Genomic DNA, 24,161 nt, shown 5'->3' with positions numbered 1-24,161 from the left:
CAACATTTGGCCCCTGTTGTTGCCATTCTTTCAATTTTTGGAAGCAAACATCCACGTTAGTCATATGCACGTCCACATGCTCATTTAGTTCCCAATAATCCATAATGGGCCGAACTTTCTGTTTGTTCTCCTGCACAACAGCCATGAGGGGGATTAGACCTTTTGGAGGGCCAAGTTCATCCTCAGGATATGGCAGCAGCCAGCCATTATGAATCTACATTTGGAGTTCACAGTCATATTCCTCATGAATTTGTGTTGGGGTTGGATACTCTGCAAGTCTATTTCTCAACGTAAGTGGAGGTTAGTCACCAGCCCATTTTCACAATGTAGTCCACTTCCGAATGTTCTAGTTATACTCTGTGGAGAAATCAGGCTTGATAATGGTGATAAAAGGAAAAGTTGGTCTTGCTGAAATGTGGAAAAGTTACCTCACCGGCATTAGACACAGCTACTCCTTTCAGTCACTTGATTGCATCCAGCCCAAGCAATAAAGTAAATCCCAATAAGTATCCATCCACAACTAAGATTTCTACACTAATGCTCCATGTTGCACCAAGGTTCACTTTCACCACTCCTATTCCACAGCAGCTAAGTGTGCTTCTATCTGCTGTGAACACATGTTATATAGGCAGAGATAAAACGTGTCATATGTTATATATTGGGTGAGATATTAAAACAGTCATATTACATTAGTGAGGTGGGATATTATTTTGTTCTTATAATGGGATCAGATAAAACTGTATAAATTGTATGTATTGTTGTTTAGCAAGGGGAGATGATATCGACGTATAAACTGAGTCATGTTGTATCAGAGAGTTATCACACGGGTATATATCACAGTTCATATATAAGAAGAATAATATATGCTTCATACCTTCTTTCTCCAAGAGTTCTTCTATCTTCACTGCTGATCTCCGTGATGAAACATGAAATGACCAACATCATAACCAATTGAGACCTCTGTTCTTCCTTCTTTTGTGAAACCACAGGACAACACTTTATATTTTTAAAATATAAATTTATTTCAGTTGTCTCAAATGGTCTTCACAAGAGTCTACATTTCTTGTCTACATGTTTATTCTACCCAGCCTCGCTTCCTGGCCATCTGTTCACTCCCGTGACCAAGCTCCAACTCTCTTCAACTGACTAAACTTCCTGACCTCCTGACCTCAGTTCCGTTATGTCATCATTCAAAAAGCACACATATCCCTTTCGCGTAACCTTTCCACGTCTGCCTGCCCAAGGTTATTTTGTTTATATTTAACGTAGCTAATTTATGTAAACATCTTCAGCTAAAACCCATTGCTATACTTTATTCTATAAACAATAAATAACTCCCAATATAAACTATTTTAACAATATCATTGACTAGATAGATAAATAGATAGATAGATCGATAATAACTAATTAACTTTTAACAATGTTAATTATACAACATATATAACAATTAACAATGTTAATTATTCAACATGAGCACACGGGTCAATTTCCTCGTTCATTCTTTGCAACACGCTATGAAGTATCCATCTCCTTAGGTGCAATTTGTGTCGACAGTGCAGCTAATGCAGCTTGCTCTGGAACTCCTGTGCAGTTCTTTAAAATCGCACGAGCACGCGCCAGCACATGTGGCAGATCTACGTAATCCATCTGGGAGGATGCTCGTAATAGTTCTTCCTCATGTTCAGGCAATCCAGCAATGGATGCATATTGCAAGCATTGATCTGATATGCTGCCAAACAGGACTGTAAGCCTATGTAGTTCTGCCAAAAATACATCGACCATTTCACCTGGCTGAAGGCGGCATGCTGCAAACTGATTCCATGCAGTAAAGGGATCCAAAGCAAACGTTGTGTTCAACATTTTCTTCATACACTCAAAATCTGCTTTCCTCACTTAATTGCTGGTACACAGCATATGCGCCGTCCGACAAGCGAATCGACATGACACAATCTATGCAGTTCACTCCAATCAGCTGACATCAGTTCATCATGTGTTGGTCTTGTGCAATTCTAGCAGATCCACCCTCCCAGGCTTTTTCTTCTTTCTTTGAGAAAGCATGAGTTTATTCCTAATCGCCTGAGCTTCCCCACTGCATCAGGGAATGCGAACAGAGCTGCCCAGGCATTTATTTATTTATTTTTTTGCCAGTCAGGTTGCTCTTTTTCTGAGGTACAGTTTTTACAAATCCCACTTTTTGGCTCTTGTGTCACATCTTCTCATCGTGGGAGGGAGATAAATACGAAGCCTGTTCAAATCTGAGTTTATTCAACGCTATTATATTTGCTGTCACAGGATGTTTTATGCTCTCATAAAATATACTCTATTCACAAAGTTAATCTTTTGATTTTAAATTGGTGCGTGGCCATTGTTTCGTAGGTGTGTAAAGAAGAACCCATGAAACACAATTTGAGCTCTTATCAATTGAAACCTTTGATCCTAAAAGATTAGCATAAAACATTATTGGCGTATTTAAAGGATCAAGTGTTGCTTTGTTGATCCTCAAAACGATATACAAATTGTTGAACTCACATTTTTTTTGTCATCTGAGATTTAATAACCCTGTTTAAAAAGAATTTATTTGAGGGAGGTGGGGGATAGACAGACAATAGATTTTATACTGCCTTATTTTTGTTGATAAATTTAAGTGCATTGCAAGGAAGAGTTGCTTATTATGAGGGACGTTCCAAAAGTAATGCCTCCTATTTTTATTCCGCCTGAATGAATCAGAGGGGATTGCAAATTGAATTGTTATGATCACTAGGGCTATGACAACAGCATATTCTTATAATTGTTTTGACTCTCGAGTATATACCCGATACAGACACAATTAATCAACCGATAACCACATCACTCTATATAAACGCATATAAGATATCAACGGATACACACTCGAGAGTCAAAACAATGAATAGAATATGCTGTTGTCCTAGCCTTAATGATCACTGACATTCATAACCTGACAGTTTCATCTCTCTGTTGCAGATATTGACGATGTGAGACTCTTAGAAAGCAATCCCTGTCATGGACGCATGTCAGAAGCAGAGATGCGTCATTGAATTCCTGGCAAAAATGCACAGAGAATGGTGGTGACTATGTAGAAAAATAAATTCTGGAGCACAAAATGTCGCTCGTTTTAATGGTATCACTCCCGTCTTTTAACTTTTTTTGACTTTTTGAGATAAACAATAATAGGAGGCTTTACTTTTGGAACGACCCTCATATGACAAAGCTTGCTCTGGATGCTCATGTACAGCCATCGTTTACCTCTAGCAAAAGTGCATTGATAATGGTGGTGACTATGTAGAAAAATATATTCTGGAGTACAAAAGGTTGCTCATTTGGATCCTCACATGCGTTCCGCTATCTTAAAGATGGAGATAGTACTATAAATCAAGGTGATCAATTAATATATCATAGTATTGCTAATACAATAATCAATAAAAATTTCTATTACAATAATCAATAAAAATTTCTAATACAATAATCAATAAAAATTACTAATACAATAATCAATAAAAATTTCTAATACAATAATCAATAAAAATTTCTAATACAATAATCAATAAAAATTTCTAATACAATAATCAATAAAAATTACTAATATAATAATCAATAAAAAATTACTAATACAATAATCAATAAAAATTACTAATATAATAATCAATAAAAATTACTAATATAATAATCAATAATAGGAATCACCAATCAATGTGCTGATTGTTGTTGATCAGCAACAAATTTTGAAATATTTGGTTTTATATTTGATAGAAAAAATCTGCGATCATCACGTTTCACTACATCCATTCAGTTTCTATTCTCAGGACCCATTCGACAGACGAGAAAGACTTGTTGAAAATGTGAATCAGAAATCAATCAGATTCAGAAAACACTTAAGAAGTTTTATCAATAGTACAGGGTATTGATTCTTGAATTAATTTTTCCAATTAAAAATAAATGTGATGCAATCAATTTCCACATGAATTGTAAAGAAAACGGGTTGAGAAACACCTAGTAATGTTACTAAAAGCTCTCACTCTTTCACCGCCCCCTACTAAAGAATCTCAGCGACCCCCTATACGATAAATTTGGCCATTGCTCACTTGAAGATTTGTAAAATAATAAGAATGATAATGTCGTTCAACAAACTCCGTGTGTGTTCGCTTACAATATTGTTAGGAAATAGGTCAAACATAAAAAAGAAATATGGTAAATCATATTGTAGACACGTTTTACCAGAAGTGAGGGTCAGCTATTTGGATCTGCGTGTGAGTTGAGTCACATGATCAGATTAGCTGGAGTTAGAGAGTTTGGGTTTGGATGTAGAGAACAGCAGACAGCTTAACAGGTCGTCCCCTCCCCTTCACTGAGGGGGGACGCTGACGTGTGTGAAAATAAGACCTATGCAAGCAAAGGCATTCACTTTCCATTCTTCTGCGATCAACATCTGGAAGGTGAATAAAAAACTACATAAAACCATTCATCTTCTTGAAGTGAATGAATATTCATCTGAAACAGGTTTCCAGTCTCCTCTCCAAGAACAAGATGAATTCCAGGTGGACAAGATCAACGACGCATGAAGTTAAGGTATGTCCAAAATACATGTATCATACACACACACACAAAAGCATATGAAGAATTAGATATGAATATATCACAAATAGACAGAACATTAGACAATCATACAACGGTACCCTTTTATGATATCAATAATACAACAATATTACATCAACTAATATTTGGATTTAACAATGAATGCCCTGAAAATGTCACTTTTGATTTATGTTTAGTTTTTAAAATATGCAAACAAACAAATGATTCGCGCCAATTTTAAATGGTATTTCTTCTTTTATCGTAAATTGAACTCATTAAGAAGAAAAAATTAAAATAAAATATTGAGGTACACCCGGGCTTAAATAAAGGATCATTTGATCTGTAATCGAACTTTATCTTCAGATGACAACACATCTTTTTCTTTAAAGGAAAAAATGATTTGCTGAGATTTTATTATTTCCCTTGGCCAGTGTAATGTAAAATATTCCCCTGTAAAAATTTGTGTTTTTTATCTATAAGAGAAAATAGGCTATTTTTAAGATCGGATTTTTTCGAATTTCGATACTTATTGGAAAAATTTCTGTACAGAACATACCTAAGAACACTGCCAGACATATAAATTACTTTTGTGTGAAATTTGCAAAAGATAGGCTCAGCCGTTTCGGAACCTATGAAGAAGGAACTTACACACACGCACACACACACACACACACACACACAAAATGACTTTTATATAATAGTAGAGATATTGTAAAAATAATACTTACTTGTCTAAATCTGTCAGTCTGTGAGCAGTTTTTGAATTCGACTTTGAAAGTTTTGATTTTGCGTCATTATTTTCAGATGGAAACAGTTTTTGGTATTGCGAGACGTGTTGCTTTGGGGTGCACGTGATTTCAAGCTGTCCTCTAAAAGAAATAAATAAAAAAGAAAATCGGCTTGCAAATATTGGTAAAAATGTTAGGCAACATTATTGACTCATTTATCTATAATCCATCCATGTACATACTCTGGAGAGCTTCGCCACATAATTGAGAACAGAACTTGCATCGATGGTTTTGTTGTATCACATGTGTGGTCTTAGTGGATCGTATTGAAGTATTTGCTGAAATCATCTTCTGGAGGTCTTTGCAGGGAAGTATTGCTGTTCTCCTACATACAGCATCTGGTATTTCCAAATGATAACTCATCTGATACTGGCTTCTCTCAAGATTACTTAACTTTGAAGAATTGGTGTGTCTATGTGATAATAATGTGACCATACCAACAAAGTCTCCTCCCTAACCTCTAATATCCAATCAGTACAGCTTGACAGATCTTGCAGAGTTCATTTATAATAGAATGGAACATCTAAGAAAGTGAATGTAGTCATATTCAGCTGCAATTTCGATGAATGCTAAAAAGCAAATGGCTCTAATTACTACCCTCTTTCTTTCTCCACTTCGTTTGGGTTTGTTTTCTTCATCACTTCCAAGAGCAAAGTTTTCACATGAACACTTCAACTCAAAATATTTTTAAATAATGGGTAATCCTCTCAAATCCCAAAAGTAACAATTACAGCATGATACTTGACTTTTTTTAAATTTTAAACTTAAATTCGACCCATTATCACCGCACAAGCAGTAAGACCAGGCAGATAAAATCAATAGTAGGTTCCTTGATATGACAGGAGTGCGCCCACAATGAATGTTTCCGTTTCGAGCACAATTGAAGTATGATACTTGACTTTTGCATTTTAAACTTAATTGCAAGCCATTATATATAAAATATAATTTTATAAACTCAAAAGTAGGTTCTCTACAGTGCAATGTAAACTTCAATGTATTGCGGACAAAGTCACTGTGGAAGCATGTGAAGTTTCCTCCCGACGCATGGTGATGGATCCCTAACTAAAGCAGGCAATCAATCAATTTCATTGAAAACTGGTCGATTTCACAGATTTTGATGACAATAAAATATGTCAGCGTAAAACATTCGTTGATCATCATTCAATCCCGGACAATGTTGGATCTCCCTGCTAGTAAAAATTATTTCCTTCTTAACTTAGTTTTCTAATGTAAGAATTGAGAGACAGAGATGGACAGACAGAGACTCAAGGTAACATTCAGCTTAGATTATTTCTACATCATTTGCATGTCCGTTTGTTTGACTTTCAATGGAGAGACTGAACTGAAAACCTATTTTTCTTTCACTAAAGAAACTTGTTCGTTATATTCTCATATGGTTCGATTATGTCTTGTCTACAGTTTGATCTGTTGCTACTTCCCCCCCCCCCACTGCTTCAACTCACCCCACCTGTCTCTGGGAACAATTCTGTTTGCATATATGCTATCTGGACATGCACTAAGAGTGATCCTTGTCAAAATTCATACTAGATATCTTAATCAGATTCTATGAAAAAAGCTTCTTTCTCAGAACTGCCCGCCTGTAGAACACTGTTTTGCTGTCCTGCTTCTTGGTTGAATACAAAATGGTAGCCTTCAAATCCTATGTAAACAAGTTTTTTTATATTATATTACTTGTATTGATTGGGCTATTGTTCTCATCTTGAGTGTTATTTGTGTAACGTTTTAGTCGGATTGGCCTTCATTGCACAAACAACACTCAAGATGAGAACAATAGTCCGATAAAAATAATATAAACCATCATCCCTCATCTAAAAAATTCAAATCCAATGTAAACAAGTTCTTGTTAATCTTCCCCCATAAATAATCAAATTCTACCAAATTTACACCATTAATGATTACTAAACTACCATCTTATATTCATTAATCCTCAAGTGGCTATCAGGCCTTGATAAGCCATGATTCCTTAGTAAAAACAAATTGCTACTTACTCGTGTAAGGTCACTATTATGTAATAGTGACCCACAGTTGTCATGTTTTTGTGTACTTACCTAAGCAGAAAATAGATGCAGGTCGCCGGTTCCCCTTGAGCAACAAGGACTTCGTTGTATGCAAGCACCACTTTGTAGACAGCCATGGCCAGCTGATGCCGATATTTATGCGACCAATCTCGAAACAGTGGGTTCGCGCAGATGAATGCAATTTTCTGCTGGAACTCTTTTGTCAATACATCCCGCACAGATCGTTCATACAAAGATTTTTCGACGACCATTAAATCGATGTTCTCATCTGCTATGACACTTGCGGTTCGAATACAGTCTTCCGACAACAGAGCCACTTCTCCAAAAGGATCACCCGTAGCTTAAATGAAACAAAATAAATTTATTGGATAACTAGATTGCTTTCGATCTGACGTGATTGAACCTTATTTGTTGCATTCTGCAAACTACTTTTATAGACTTGGTTTTGATTGGTTTACGGTGTAATATGACTGAGATATGATTCAAGCCAATGCTAAAAAGCAAATGGCTCAAATCGCTACTCTCTTTTTTCTTCATTTTGTTTGGATTTACCTTTTTCGTCGCTCCAAAAAGCAAGTACGTTTTTATAGAAACATGTTAACTCAAAGTATTTTAAACCAATGAAAATTGTTTGCTACTCTCTTTTTTTTTTCGCTTCATCACTCCCCAAAGCAAGTACGTTTTCACAGGAACGTGTTAACAGAAAATATCTTAAACCAATGAAAATCGTTTCAAACTTCAACAGTAACCAAGTCTGAGTCAAAATAACAGGCAAAATCAAATCCCTACAATATATCAACGATCTATGGGTGATTTAAGACCGAATAAAGTTGTCAAATGTAATTTTATCAATAATTATCTTTATCTTCCTTGAACACGTTGTTCTTAGAAAACATTGCTTTAGAAAACATTATTGTAATATTCTATAAACTACTTTTATTGATTAAGTTTGGATTGGTTTACGGTGTAGTAAGACAGTGATAAAAAGTAAATGGCTCAAATTGCTACTCTCTTTTTTCTCCGCTTTGTTCGGATTTCCCATCTTCATCACTCCCAAAAAACAATTACGTTTTCACAGGAACATGTTAACTCAAAATATTTTAAACCAATGAAAATCGTTGCACACTTCAAAATTAACAAGTCTGTGTCAAAATAACAGGCAGATGCGAACTTAGAAATTTCTATAAAATAGTGGCTTGGTCATTGAAATCAGAGTTCTTCCAGATGACACCTGTCGACTGAGCTTCAAACGATACACCAAACCATATGCTTAACAATCTCCTTCCCCGTTTGCCTTTGGCTGGGGGAAGTTAAAAGAAAGCAGGTCGCAGTCTTCCTACAAGGGCATATCAATGATCTATGGGTGATTTTAATGCCGAATAAAGTTGTCAAATGTAATTTTTATAGGTAATTATTTTTATCTTCGCTGAATACATTGTGTTAAAATGTTTTTGATTAATAATGAGGGTAGATATTTAATTTCTGCCCACATCAGCAATATGTGACACAAGGTCAGAAAGTGGGGATCTAAGCAAGTTCCCCTAAGGGAGGGGAATTCTTGCAATTACAAAAATTGTCTGAGTATCCCTGTCGGCATTCCCCGGTCGGGGGGGGGGGCGCTTCAGGCAAGAAGCAACAAATTTGCTCCACCCGAAAGCCGGGTGGCAAGGCCTAGGAGAGTGGAGTAATACACAGGCGGTGTACATCAGTCCGGGCTGAAGAATGGATCCTTGACAAGTACTCTACCCAGTCTCCAAACCACAAGGAGACTCATCCCCATTAATAACGAGGGTATGACCCCAATGATTTTGACGATCTTATTTATAACTACGGTTAGAACAATCAACCAATCAGAAGCCTCCAACCTTATTATGAAAATATTGAATTTCGCTGTCAACCTCTGTCTTCAAATGACTGAATCGTGACTGCATTGATTCTTCACTGCCATGTTTGTTCTTAAGAATTACTCAACACTCGAGATCATGACTGCATTGATTCTTCACCGATTTGATTTACTATCGCCATCTTTGTTCAACATAATGTCTCAACACTTGACACTTCTCACTTTCTCCCAAAAAATCACAGCTTCTGGCAATGAAACTTTTAAAGCAAGATTTGTTGCAAAAGGTTTTTTCACAAATTTCTAGAGTCGAATATTTTGCCCCATTCTCACCAACGACAAATTTAACGAAAATTAGAATTTTATTGCAATTTGCTGCTCAAGACAATTTAAAAATACATCAAATGGATGTAATAAATGCTTACTTAAATGCTCCAATTGACTGTAAGATTTATATTTATCCCCCCCCCCAAGGGATTTAAAATGAAAAATAAAAATTTCGCATGGAAACTGAATAAGTCACTGTACTGTCTAAAATAAAGTGCTCACAATTGGAATTTAACACTCCATAATTATTTAATAGAACAAGAATTCAGACAGTGTCTCGTAGACGTGTGCATGTACACCAAATATATAGGTAATAAATTGTTGATTTTGGGTTTTTGAGTTGACGATATATTACTCATCTCAAATTGTGACAATACTTTAAAAGATGTTAAAAATAAATGGCCCATCTTGGACAATTGTCATGGTTCCTTAGTATAAAGTTTACCTGTGAAAATGAAACTATAACAATGAACCAATCACGGTACATTGAAAAAATCCTGCTGAAGTTTGGAATGCGAGATTGCAAACCACGTATAACTCCCGTTGAGATTGATATAAATAAGAATATAGAGACTGAAACTAAATTAATAGACGATCGATTATACAGAGAAATTATTGGAAGTCTAATCTATTTGATGACAACCACTAGGCTTGATATATGTTACACTGTAACAAAGCTATCTAAAAATTCATCAAAACCAACAATTAAGAACTTAATTCGTGCAAAATAAGTCTTTTGTTATCTAAAAGGAACCAAGGAACAATCTTTAATATTTAAAAAGTCAACATATCCATTAAATGTAGAAGGATTTTCAGATTCAGAGTCGGGTAACTCTGAGAATTTAAAAAGTATAATGGGGTATTGTTTTAGACTGTCAAAGACTGAACATATGATCTCTTGGAAAACTAAAAAACAACAAATTGTTGCCCTTTCTACGTGTGAGGAAGAGTTTGTTGCACTTGCGCACTCAGTACAGAGGGCAATTTTTCTAAGCACCCTTCTAAAGTCTATTTTAAAATCAGATCTAAGTAAAAACAAAAACAATAGTAATTCATTGTGACAACCAGAGTAATATCTTATTAGCAAATAATTCTATGATTCATCAAAGGTCAAAACATGTTGATATCAAATATCATTTCATAAGGAATGAAATAAGTGAAAAATCTGTTACTCTTAGTTATGCAACGTCTGAGAATAATATAGCCGACATTTTCACTAAACCTATAAAAAGAATAAAATTAAAACATTTTATCGCTGAACTTTTTGGAATTTAATCATGAATGAATCTATTTTCAGAAACTCAAAATGATAAGTCGGAACCACAAAAAATAAATAAATAAATAATAATAATAATAATAATAATAATAATAGATTGTAAATTATTCCTGGTATGACGCTAAACTTCGACCATTATTTTTTCTTGTCTTCCTAACCAAATTAACAAATTAAGATATCTAACAGAATAATACGAGTTTGGGTTTAGGAAACATTATTCTTAGGAAACATTATTGTTAGGAAACACTACTTTAGGAAACATTATTCTTAGGAAACATTATTGTTAGGAAACATTACTTTAGGAAACATTATTCTTAGGAAACATTACTTTAGGAACATTATTGTTACGAAACATTATTGGTAGGAAACATTATTGTTTGGAAATATTTCTTTAGGAAACATTATTGTTAGGAAACATAATTTTAGGAATATTATTGTTAGGAAACATTACTTTAGGAAACATTATTGTTAGGAAACATTATTTTAGGAACATTATTGTTAGGAAACATTACTTTAGGTAACATTATTGTTAGGAAACATTATTGTTAGGAAACATTATTGTTATGAAACATTACTTTAGGAAACATTATTGTTAGGAAACATTACTTTAGGAAGCATTATTGTTAGGAAACATTACTTTAGGAAACATTATCGCTAGGAAACATTACTTTAGGAAACATTATTGTTAGGAAACATTATTCTTAGGAAACATTATTTAGGAAACATTATTGTTAGGAAAAATTATTGTTAGGAAATTTACTTTAGGAACATTATTGTTAGGAAACATTACTTTAGGAAACATTGTTATTAGGAAACATTACTTAGGGAACATTATTGTTAGGAAACATTACTTTAGGAAACATTATTGTTAGGAAACATTACTTTAGGAACATTGTTGTTAGGAAACATTATTGTTAGGAAACATTACTTTAGGAACATTGTTGTTGGGAAACATTATTGTTAGGAAACATTACTTTTAGGTTTTCATATTTTAACATTAACATCATGTAAGTAATAATGTGCGAGTTAGTATTTATTGATAGAAACAACAGCGGTTATAATGATGTGAAAGCTGTTTTTTTCTAATAGTAATGATTTCTAAAGTAATGTTTCCTAACAATAATTTTCCTAAAGTAATGTTTCCTAACAAAAATGTTTCCTAACAATAATGTTTCCTAAAGTAATGTTTCCTTACAATGTTTCCTAAAGTAATTTTTCCTAACAATAATGTTCCTAAAGTAATGTTTCCTAACAATAATGTTTCCTAAAGTAATGTTTCATAATAATAATGTTTCCTAACAATAATATTCCTAAAGTAAAGTTTCCTAACAATAATGTTCCTAAAGTAAAGTTTCCTAACAATAATGTTTCCTAACAATAATGTTTCCTAAAGTAATGTTTCCTTACAATTATGTTTCCTAAAGTAATGCTTCCTAACAATAATGTTTCCTAAAGTAATGTTTCCTAAAGTAATGTTTCCTAACAATAATGATTCCTAAAGTAATGTTTCCTAACAATAATTTTTCCTAAAGTAATGTTTCCTAAATTAATGTTTCCTAACAATAATGTTTCCTAAACATTAGGAAACATTATTGATAGGAAACATTATTGTTAGGAAACATTATTATTATGAAACATTACTTTAGGAAACATTATTGTTAGGAAACATTACTTTAGGAATATTATTGTTAGGAAACATTACTTTAGGAACATTATTGTTAGGAAACATTACTTTAGAAATCATTACTGTTAGAAAAAAACAGTTTTTATTATAACCGCAGTTGTTGTTTTATTATAACCGCAGTTGTTGTTTTATTATAACCGCAGTTGTTTGTATCAATAAATACTGACTCGCACATTATTACTTACATGATGTTAATGTTAACATATGAAAACATAAAAATAAAACGTTTGCTTAAATTTTTAGATATTTCAAATTTATCGATCCCAATAAACATTGGTAAACCACTGTACTTCACCATTATTATTCTACACTAGGCAATGAGTTCTGGATATGTTTTATGCTTGTGAATAAATATTTTCCTTTTATGATCGTCTTAATTGCAAAAAGTCTTTATGAGGTGAAAATATTCATTTTTGTGATAAGTATGCTGAGAAAATTTAAAAAGGTCAAAAGTGTGCCGCCACGTAAAAAGGGTTGGGAACCACTGATCTAGTGTTTAATCCATCTTGTTTGAATTGGTATGACCAAAATATATGCATTTTGAAAATGTCTTTTTATTTTAAAATTCAATAAATTTAAATTAAATATTTCTTCTTTTTTAGTTGATCGATTGAGACATAGCGTATTTTTATTAAATATGTTTAAAAACATTGGCTTTACTTTCATAACCCTCACTTCCTTTATTTTGTCATTTAGTTTTTACATTTCAAGATTGATGTATCTGACATAGTGGAAAGAATTGCTGTTTCCTGTGTCGGAATCTTTACTTTCAATAGCCTCATAATTCTTTCTGCCCTTATTTTGTCCTTTAATCTCCACATTTCAAAAATGATGTTTCTGACAAAGGGGAAAGAATTGCTCTTCTGGGTGGAAATCTATCCATCTGAACTTACGTTGGCTAGTTTTTGATCTTGAAGTAGTATTTTATTTTTAGCTCCCTACATCAAGTGGCTTCATACCTTGTCTGGAGCGATTCCCATGAAATAATAAAAAATAATAATAAAAGAAAAGAGGCAACAAATAGACTTACCCAAGTGACAGACAAAATTTCCAAGTTTGTTTCGTTCTATTTGGTTTTTATCTGACTCCAATTCAGCACGAGTCAGTTGAGTGATATTATCTTCATCACCTTTGCTCAGATTATAAATGGACACTTTTCCCCGGAGAATAATATAGAAACTGCAAAATAAAAATTCCATTCGTATTATTTGGATTCATCAGACTACTGTTCTCATCTTGTATTTTTCGGTCACCCACAAGAACCTGCGGTGCAATGGTTAGAGTATTTAGAAAAATCAACTGTAAAAGTGATATTCTTCTGAAGGTTGAAGGTTCAATTCTTAGTGTGGGCGACCCAAAAATACAATCATGAATTACTTTTTTTCTATTTTTTTTTTTTAGAAAGGAGTCACCACATATCAAGGCCCGGCGGCCACTCAAGGATAAGCGTTAATGTGTGTATTTTAGTCATTAGGACAGTTGCGTAATAATCGTTTGTAGAAGTAATTTTGTATAATTAGATCATTTACGAGGACGGCTCAACAAGAACTTGTTTATGCTGGACTTGAAGATAATGATATTGTAGTCAGCTGGAAGCAGTCCTGTGGAACTTTGTTCTACAGGCGAGCAGTTCTAGGAAAGAAACTCTGTTCAAGAAATCCATGTTTAGATTTAGGCAACGAAAGAGAGTGGGGGAATTTATTGATAATGATTATGGCTAGACAAGGGTTTTTTGTAAACGATTGGCAAGGGAGGATCATAGGTTGGAGCTCAGTCGAACACTTGCCATGAAAAGACAGAGACAGGCTTGCAACGTCTCTTTTGTGGGAAAGAGGCTGCAGAGAAGAGAAAAGGGCATTGCTTACTAGATGACAAAGTCTATTTTGAACTCTGTCAAGGCAGGATATGAGCTTGTAGCAGCTCCTGCCTAGATGTGGCAACAGTACTCCATCCTAGGGCGTACTTGGCTCTTATACAGGTAGTGAATTGCTTCAGCAGTGAGATATCTACTAAAGTGGTAGAATGATCCAACCATTTTTCCAGCGACCTTGACTACGGATTTAATGTATTTCAGATCGTGAGTGAAGGTCAGACCAAGAAGTTTGTCTAAACATGGGCCGTCTTAATGTGAAAGCCGTTCATTTCAGTAGGAGCCAGGTGTGGATCAGAGCGTTGATGATGGAAAGACAAAAGTTTGGTTTTGGATGCATTAAAATTAACCAGCCACCTTTTTCCCCATTGCACCACGTGCTCAAGATTAGAGGAAAGAGAATCAAATTATCTAAGTATGTGATTTGGGAGATTATTGCTGAAGAGAGTTGGGCGCAGGCTGGAACCATGAGGAACACCAGCATTGATACTGTGAGCTTCTGATTTCTGCTCATCAACGATTACTCTTATAAATATATCAGAGAGAAATGATTTAATAATTGAGAAGACAGAAGACACATCCTATTGAAAGCCTTTGATTATGTCAAGAGCAATTGCCCTTGAAACGAAGCCCACAGCAAGAGATTCACTAATTCTGTGAGATATTACTCTTAGCACATCAGCTGTAAATCTAGACGAGCGGAAACCATATTGCATGTCAGTGAGGAAGTTGCTCTTTTGAGGTGATTGATCACTTCTCTGTTTAACACAAATTTCACTATTCACTCATGATGCACAGGAAACTGATTGGTCTGTACTGAGAGGGAGATGACTTATCACCTGAATTTTTAAATATGGGGTAGACTGAAGAGGTTTTGAAGGATGTTGGGAAGCATTTCTCCTCAGGACAACGTTTAAACAGCTTTGTAAATATGGGGGCTAGTTCTAGTTGAAGCTTTTTGAGCACTATAATAGGAATGCCATCAGGACCAGTTGCTTTGCTAGGATCGAGAGTTTTTATAAGTTTGGCAACATCATGCACAGTTATGTGTATGTCGCATCAGACCCAGGACGAAATACGGGGGGTATGTTGCTCTGATCATATAGGATAGAATTTGTTGCAAAGTTCTTGGCAAAGAGTTTGGCTTTGTCTGACGCTGATGAGATTACCTCAGGTCCATTGATGATGGTTGGAATAGAGGACACGTTTCAGTTCCCTGTTTGTTATTCGCCAAAACTCATGAGAACCAATCCGCTGGTTAGCTAATTTGGATTTGACGGACTGAACATACAACTCTCCTGCATTCTTTATTACTCTTTTACAGTGGTTGCTTGCAGTCCTAAAGACGGCTTAAGTCTCAGTACATTTATTTTGCCGAAAGCAGTTGAAAAAGTGGTTTCTGTGTGCAATGGCAGCGGCACATTCTGGAGAAAACTATGGTTGGCTGTTGGGTTTCTGCAAACATTTCTTGGAGGGTATGAAGCGATCTATACTGACGATTAACCATTCAGTCAGATCGGATACTATAAAGGACACGTTCATTTTAAACATGATACAAAGAGGAATATCTGATATAAATTTACAGAATCTATCCCAGTCAGCCATAGAGTATCGATATACTCTACGATGGAGAGAGGTACATCTAAGGACTTATTACATTTAGTTTTTATTTTAACTGAGACAACCGAGTGGTCAGAAGAGCGTGAGCATAGCTCTGGGAAAATTGTAAAAAAAAGATCTAAAAGACTTGCATACTGGCCGTCAACTTCAGGCACATGGGTGGATTCGTGAATAATCTGAGTTATGTCATAGACGATGGAGAAATCATGACAGTACCTCTCCTCATCATCCGTTTTGAGTGGTCTAGACATTCAACATTGTGAACACTGAAGTTACCACAGACGTGAATGTTAGCTGAAGGGTAAGCAGACTTTAAAATATTAACTCCGCTGTTGTGGGAGCAGCAGAGGGCAAATATGAATGTGATACTGTAGGCAAGTACTACTCAGAAGCACACATGGGGCAAATTTATGCCTTCTCTGGAGATGTCCCTACCACATGGATAGCCATCTCTAATGTAGGTACCATTCCATGCCCATGATGAGTATCCTTTGATTGTGAAGTCATCTAGGGAAACAGTCAGTCCAATGCCGGATTCACACAAGAATAATAGGTCTGGTTTGGTCTCTTGTAATTGGATTTCAACCTCTGGAAGGTTGGAATGTAGACCTCTGATGTTAGAATAGGGATCTACACTGGAAGTTGGAGTTCTGGGTTTAATCTGGTTTTGCTTTTTGAGACATTTCATGATTGAATGTGAGGATTTGTGGAAGAGGTCGGTAAAGTTGGTTAGAGAAGGGCAGAAAGGGAAATAAGGAGATAAAGAGACAAATAATTTTTTTTCAAACCATGAAAAGGTAATACCATTGAGAATCCCCACCAGAAACTGCTCTATCCTCTATTCAGTATTTTCAAGTTAAATTTAAGTTCCATAATATATTTTTTTATTAAATTGTTAGGTTAAAGTACAGAATAGTTACAAAATATCCTTCTCTCTCCATATTAAGAATGGCTTTCTAAAAAATAACGTTATTATTTCAGCATGGTAACATAAGTACCACCAGAATTAATCCACTTACCCTTGATCCTCTACTTATAATGTTGAGTTTTTAGCAAGATGATATCATTTACAATTTTTAAAGTTTTTAGTAGGACTCGACCAAGGCTTGAACCCTGGTCTCCCGACTCATTAGTGAACACTTTTACCATTATGTGAAAAAATTTTGAATAAGAAAGAAATACCACAAAATTTCTGACAAAATCATGAATAAAAAAATAATTTGTATCTTACCAATTTCCTTGTTCTCCTTGAAGAATTATTATATCGTCTGTTTTTTTGGAAACAAAATCACAATTTCTCAGAATGTCATCCAGTATTTCTGGAAAATGTAGAAATACATCGATTTGTATTAATTATCGATTTGTATTAATTATCGATTTGCATTAATTATTTATGAGATGAATGAAGCTGCTTTTTATATGCAAAAAAATTCTATTAAATTTTACACATACCTACATGCATATATATACCCAATTTTGAATCTCGCTAGATTTAGGCACTTTGATTAGTCGTAGACGAAGAAACACGTGTCAGTGGATAATTATATCTTAAAAATAATACATATGCCACTCTCCATTTGGGGGTACCAAAATTGGTTAAAGGGAAAATTATTCCCAACTCATATTTAGGTAAACATGGACTTTTGTATATATAATTGAATTTATTCAAAAAGTATCGCAAAACAAAAACAAAACAACATCTACAAAAAAAATGTGATACATTAAGTCGTGCGAGACAACCTAGAGGTAGGGGGTTACGCCTCTTACCATGGGGTCCTAATTTCGAATCTCGTTAGATTCAACCACTCAAATGAGTTGTAGACAATGAACATGTGTTAGTGGATAATCATATTTTAAAAATAGTGGGATGAGTCGTAGATGATGAAATACGTGTGAGCGAATAATATATATATATATACACAGGCGGCAAAAAGAATGTCCGCATTTGTAATTTTTTTAAAAACTGAAAATTTAAGCTAAATTTAATGTAACTGTTTAAACAAACTATACCTCATTTGATTCGCCTTTTATTCTTCTATAATTTTACCTGATCATATTTGACTTTAAATTGAAATATTCTAGTGTTCACGCCAATTTAAAAAAATAACTTCAAAATAAGGAGGGAAAAAGAAAGTTCGCACAATGGAAAATTGTTATTTAAATGTAACTTTAGGACTTTAATGCAACACAAATACAACAGGAACACAATGAACTAGTTAATATTTAATAGCATAGCCTTTCTGCAATTTGACAACCTGCAATCTTTTGGGAATTCCTTGAATTAGACTGAAGCAATATTCCGGGGGGAAAGGACATCCCACTTTTCTTTAATTTTTGTCCAAAGTTCTTACAAACTTGAAATTTTATCATTGTATAGCTGTTGCTTGATGTAATGCCATACGTTTTCGATAGGTTTGAGGTCTGGAGATTGTGCAGGCCAATCCAAACACGGAATATCATGCTCTTCCAAGAACCTCTTGACATTGTCAGCTGTGTGAATGGGAGCATTATCCTGCATGAAGAGGGGATTATCATCGAAATTCCGACCGAAGTAAGGTAGAAAATGCTCAGTCAACATATTAATGTATTTGGTCGAATTAATTCGACCTTGCAAGCGAACTATAGGCCCTAGATCATTGGTACTAATAATGTCTCCCACCAAAACGTAACCTCCACTACCTTTCAGCATTGAAACTGAGCACCTAAGATTAAATTCTTCATTTTTCCTCTAACGGACATTCTGCCTACCATCACTGCCTAGCCTATTGAACTTGCTTTCGTCGCTAAAAAGCACTTTTGACCAATATGAAGAGTCACGATCTTCATTGCATCTGACGAAGTCCAGATGGTGCTTTCAGTAGAAAGAGAACACTTTTTAACAAGAGGCACTGTTGTTGGACTTGGGGAGCCGTTTCAAATCTGTTTCTGAGGCTGCGGATCTTGATAGCATTGTCTTCTCTGTTAGAAGTAACTCTAGTACAACCAGATTTAGGGGTATCACGAACACTGCGAACACTGCCAGTGTTTTGGGGCTTTGGCACAATCTTTCGTACTGTTTACTCATCACATTCAATCTGCGGCCGATTTCTTGATTGGATAAACCAGAAACGTGGAGATTAATGAGCTTCTGACGATCACTAAGAGAAAGCCGTGGCATATGGACTAAATTTTAACAACAACAATTATGATTAGAGATGTTTCGTTGCCTGTTGGTAGATACTTTAAACTGATTTAGGGGCGATAATTTAAACTGGTTTTAGCACTTGTAATTTTTTCAAAAACTATAATTTTAAGCTAAATTTAATGTAACTGTTTAAACAACCTATACCTCATTTAATTCGCCTTTTATTCCTCTATAATATTATCTGTTCATATTTGACTTTTAATTGAAATATTCTAGTGTTCAATTTAAAAAAAAATAAATTCAAATTGAGGAGGCAAAAAGAAAGTCTTCAGCAACAAATTTGCTTAAAACCAGCTAAATTATCGCCCGTAAATCAGTTTAAAATATCCACCAACAGGCAACAAAGCATCTCTAATTGTAATTGTTGTTGTTCCAGGTTATACAATGTAACAATTAGTCCATATGCCACGACCTTCTCTTAGTGATCGTCAGGAGCTCATTAATCTCCACGTTTCTGGTTTATCCAATTGAGAAATCAGTCGCAGATTGAAATGTGTGAAAAAACACTACGAAAGACTGTACAAAAGGACCAAAACACCGGCAGTGTTCGTGATGCCCCTAAATCTGGTCGTACTATGGTTACTTCTAACAGGGAAGACAATGCAAGCCTAAGAAAATAGATTTGAAATGGCTCCCCAAGTCCAACAACAGTGCAATCTTGTTAAAAAGTGTTCTCTTTCTATTGTCAAGAACAGATTATAGGAATTTAATTTTTGTGGATATGTTGCAAGACACAAGCCAATGATTTCTGTAAAGAACAGAAAGCGCCATCAGATACAATGAAGATCGTAACTCTTCATATTGGTGAAAAGTACTTTTTAGCGACGAAAGCAAGTTCAAGTTCAATAGGCTATGCAGTGATGGTAGGCAGTACGCCCATCAGAGGAAAGATGAAGAATTTAATCCTAGGTGCTCAGTTTCAACGCTGCAAGGTGGTGGAGGTTCAGTTTTGGGGTGGGGCATTATTAGTACTAATGGTCCAGGACCTATAGTTCGCTTGCAATGTCGAATTAATTCGACCAAGTACATTAATATGTTGATTGAGCATTTTGCTCCCATTCACACAGCTGGCAATGTCAAGAGGTTCCTGGAAGAGCATGATGATATTCTGTGTTTGGATTGGCCTGCACAATCTCCAAACCTCAATCCTATCGAAAACATATGGTATTACATCAAACAGCTACGCAATGATAAAATTCAAATTTGGAAGAAAAAGAGTATTGTTGCAGTCTAATTCAAGGAATTCCCAAAAGATTGCAGGCTGTCAAATTGCAGAAGATCTATGCTATTAAATATTGTGTTCATTGTGTTCCTGTTGTATTTGTGTTGCATTAATGTCCTAAAGTTACATTTAAATAACAATTTTCCATTGTGCGGACTTTCTTTTTGCCTCCTCAATTTGAAGTTATTTTTTTTAAATTGACATGAACATTAGAATATTTAAATTAAAACTTAAATATGAACAGGTAAAATTATAGAAAAATAAAAGGCCAATCAAATGAGGTATTGTTTGTTTAAACAGTTACATTAAATTTAGCTTAAATTTTCAGTTTTTTAAAAAATTACAAGTGCAGATATTCTTTTTGCCGCCTGTGTATATATAATTAAACAAGCTCAAATATATTGAACTAAAAAAACAATATTTTTGCAAAAAAGAAAACCCTACACATGTAGAGCTTTTATAAGTAAAATCATATAAACATCAGAAAAGGCCCAGCACGAATCTATGTTTTGAAGATGTTAACCATAATGTCAGGGGTTCAATAATGGCTGAGATAATTTTAAAAAAAGAATATTAACAAAGATGATATTTGGCAAACTGGCACTAATTAAAACATATCATTTATTGTCTAAACAGGTTACCCCTCCCTCTTACTAATATATTTGTTGGGCACACACACAACCTCCTTCCCCACTTCTCTATCAGCATAAGTTTCCCTGTGTCTATTGAGAGCAAGTGAACAGTAATGAAGTGAGGGAATGTATATATATATATATATATATATATATATATATATATATATATATATATATATATATCATGTACAAAATTAACTTTTTTGTTGGTAACATCGAATGGAAATAACATCTCACGAATTGATGAGAATAGAAGACTTTTATGAAAACATAAAATCATAAAATTGCCATCCCATTAACGAAACGGCTGTAATGAAGAAATCCAAGATGAAATAAACAAAAGCTACAAAAAAGAAAAAATGTAAGTTTTTGAATTTCAACAAAGTTTTGTACTATATATGCTCTGCACCTATAAAATAAATACATTGAGCTTTACTCCAAATTAACAGTGATTCAGTTTTTATCATGGCAGTGTCCACCCATTAAATGAAAACGGCATACATTGAAATTAACAATAGTTCAAAAATAAACTTTTGTAATATATATATATATATATATATATATATATATATATATATATATATATATATATGTATATATATAATCCTAGTATCAGCCCCTTTAATTTCTCGTAGTTTACGTTGGCTGTGTGGTTTTTTCGTTGCTAATAGAGTCAGAGATGGCTTCGTGGCCAGGTTCAAATCTCCCGACCAGCTGTAATCGCAACTCCCTGCACTGATGATTCTTGAAAGAATGAAACACTAGTGTCCGTAGGTAATATTATATATATATAGTTTAACTACATACTATACAATGCTTCAAGCAAACTACACCCACCTCTTATTATATATATATATATATATATATATATATGAACAAATGATTAATAAAACATGTTAAAAGACATCTTGAAAAAGAGTTAAAAACATATATATATATATTTGATTTTATATATAAATTTGATTTTAAATTTAAATAATTCAAAGTTTAAAGTTAATGAAATCATCATCATCCGATAAATAAACGCGGGGGGGGGGGGGGGGGGTTTAACAAAACGAGATTTAAACGTGAACTCGCGAGGTATATATATTTCACACTTCCGGTTATAAAATAGACGAATATTGGCTGAAGAGAGCTTGATAAGGATACCTTTAACGGTCCTTATTATCGGGCTTGAAACCGACGGTACCAATGATTTGTTTCATCTAACAACTTTCTCTACATAAAATATAAATACGCTCTTACATTTCGGATTTTCCTTTTAATTGAGCACTCTGCTGGATTTCTTTTTCCAAAAAAAACTAATCATATATATATATATATATATATATATATATATATATATATATATAGAGAGAGAGAGAGAGAGAGAGAGAGAGAGAGAGAGAGAGAGAGTTAACACTGCTTCTGACAGTGCGGTTTCTGATTTTATTCCGAAAAATATTTAATCATAACTCACCTGTTTTCAGTTTATGAAAGAGTTTTGACTTTTTTCTAAACCAGGGCAATAATTGGCTGATTTCAGTTCTCACTCTGAGATGAGATGATTTCGAAATAATCGACACGACTCTTTCGTAAGTGATTGCCATTGTGATCAGAAATCAGACTTCTAAGCAACTCCACCTTTTTTGGGTTTTTTTTCTACAAATAAAAAAAAGAAAAAAGATAAATAAATGTGTCTGGAAAATACCCAACCACACATATACACATATACACATATGCACATATACACATATGCACACGGAAGCACACAGTTGCGTTTGTGTGCATATATGTATGTGTAATGTTGTGAATTTATATATGCCATGTATAGATGCGTTTGGGTTGTTTTTAGGGTACCTAAGACAAGTAAAATATAATCTACGTTTATAGTATAGACTTTTTAGCCGTTAAAAATGGGCTAAATTTATAACCTATTGACTTAGAATGAATACTTTATGCCGAATGATGACTGAATTTGTGCTCGTTTTTTGCTTTAAATACCAACTCCTATCAATCCCTAACCGTGTATTGAACAGATACCATAATACTTAGTTTGCTGCACCTTATCATAAAAAATGTATATACAAAATTGCAGCCAGATCAGACCAGTAGTTTCTGAGAAAAATTGGAATGGACAGACAGACAGACATAAATATAATATAGATATATACAATTTGTAGGAATTTGAAACTATACACATATGCGTATTATCTATGCATGAAGAGAATTGTGTGTGCTTTTCGATCTGGATATTGGAGGTCAGTTGCTTTTGGGGTGAGTTTTTGGTTTGTGTCTATGTGCATATATATCTATGTACAGGTTGGAACGATAAATTTGTAGCCCTAAAAAAACAACGCTGCAGCTTTATTTTAAAACTTTTATAGAAAAAATCAATTCAAGTAACTTGATTATGTAGTAGAGCTGTCATCTATTCAATGTAGCTGCATTCAGCCTCAATCACAACCTCAATAGAGGTCTGGAACAGGGAGCATACAAACGCTGGTGGGAGCTTGGTAAATACTCGGCAAATACATGCTGGCTTTGGTGTTGTGGAGGAGGGGGGGTCTTGTTGGTAATGTTCTCGAAGTATGACCAAACGGAGTAGTCCAGCGGGTTCAGGTCAGGGGAAGATGAGAGGGGGCAGTGAGAGAGGGTTCCAAAGTTGTAGCACTCCTTCTGAAGCCAAGCCTTGGTCTCTTTGGACTTGCGGGCCGGTGCCCTTCTGCCACATCCAGGGTCAGCCAGCAGCCATCTGATTGCACCAGAGGATCACCACACTCTTCAGCTCATCCAGGTACAATTTGGTGTTGACTTTCAAGCTGACTTCCAGATGTTAGGTGGCATGATGTGGCCCTTATTTGAAACTGCACCTAAGACCATAACCATGGCCGGAAACTTTGTTGAGCTGTGTCCTCAAGCATTGAACTGTCCGGATTTACATTTTGAGGGTGCTGGCAATGGTCCTGCTGTCATAACTTGGATCGGTAGAGAGCATGAGTTGTACAGCAGCCAATCTCTGATCTCGGTCGTTGAACATTATGCCACTTTCAGACATGGTAGAAAGCTCCTATCGCTTTTGGAATCTGTACACAACTGGCCAACTT

General features: G+C 34.6%; 1 protein-coding gene across 1 annotated transcript in view; it reads right to left on the bottom strand.

The window, feature by feature from the left end:
- LOC145248305 (uncharacterized) overlaps window positions 1–22,712 on the bottom strand; it is an 89,847-nt gene extending 67,135 nt beyond the window's left edge. Inside the window, exons 1-5 of the mRNA XM_080110195.1 lie at window positions 22,535–22,712; window positions 17,266–17,353; window positions 13,575–13,723; window positions 7,448–7,757; window positions 5,319–5,459 (exon numbers count right to left, since the gene is read on the bottom strand). Of these exons, the coding sequence (XP_079966321.1) occupies window positions 5,319–5,459; window positions 7,448–7,757; window positions 13,575–13,723; window positions 17,266–17,353; window positions 22,535–22,664 (818 nt within the window). The 5' untranslated portion in view covers window positions 22,665–22,712. The remainder of the gene's footprint in view (window positions 1–5,318; window positions 5,460–7,447; window positions 7,758–13,574; window positions 13,724–17,265; window positions 17,354–22,534) is intronic.
- Window positions 22,713–24,161: the final 1,449 nt, after the last annotated feature.

This window comes from Euprymna scolopes, chromosome 26, assembly GCF_053919585.1.
Source record: "Euprymna scolopes isolate OS-2025 chromosome 26, ASM5391958v1, whole genome shotgun sequence".
In the NCBI taxonomy this organism is placed as follows: Eukaryota; Metazoa; Mollusca; class Cephalopoda; order Sepiida; family Sepiolidae; genus Euprymna; species Euprymna scolopes.
Note: the sequence above shows the minus strand (reverse complement) of the source record. Positions and strands in the feature narration are given on the sequence as shown.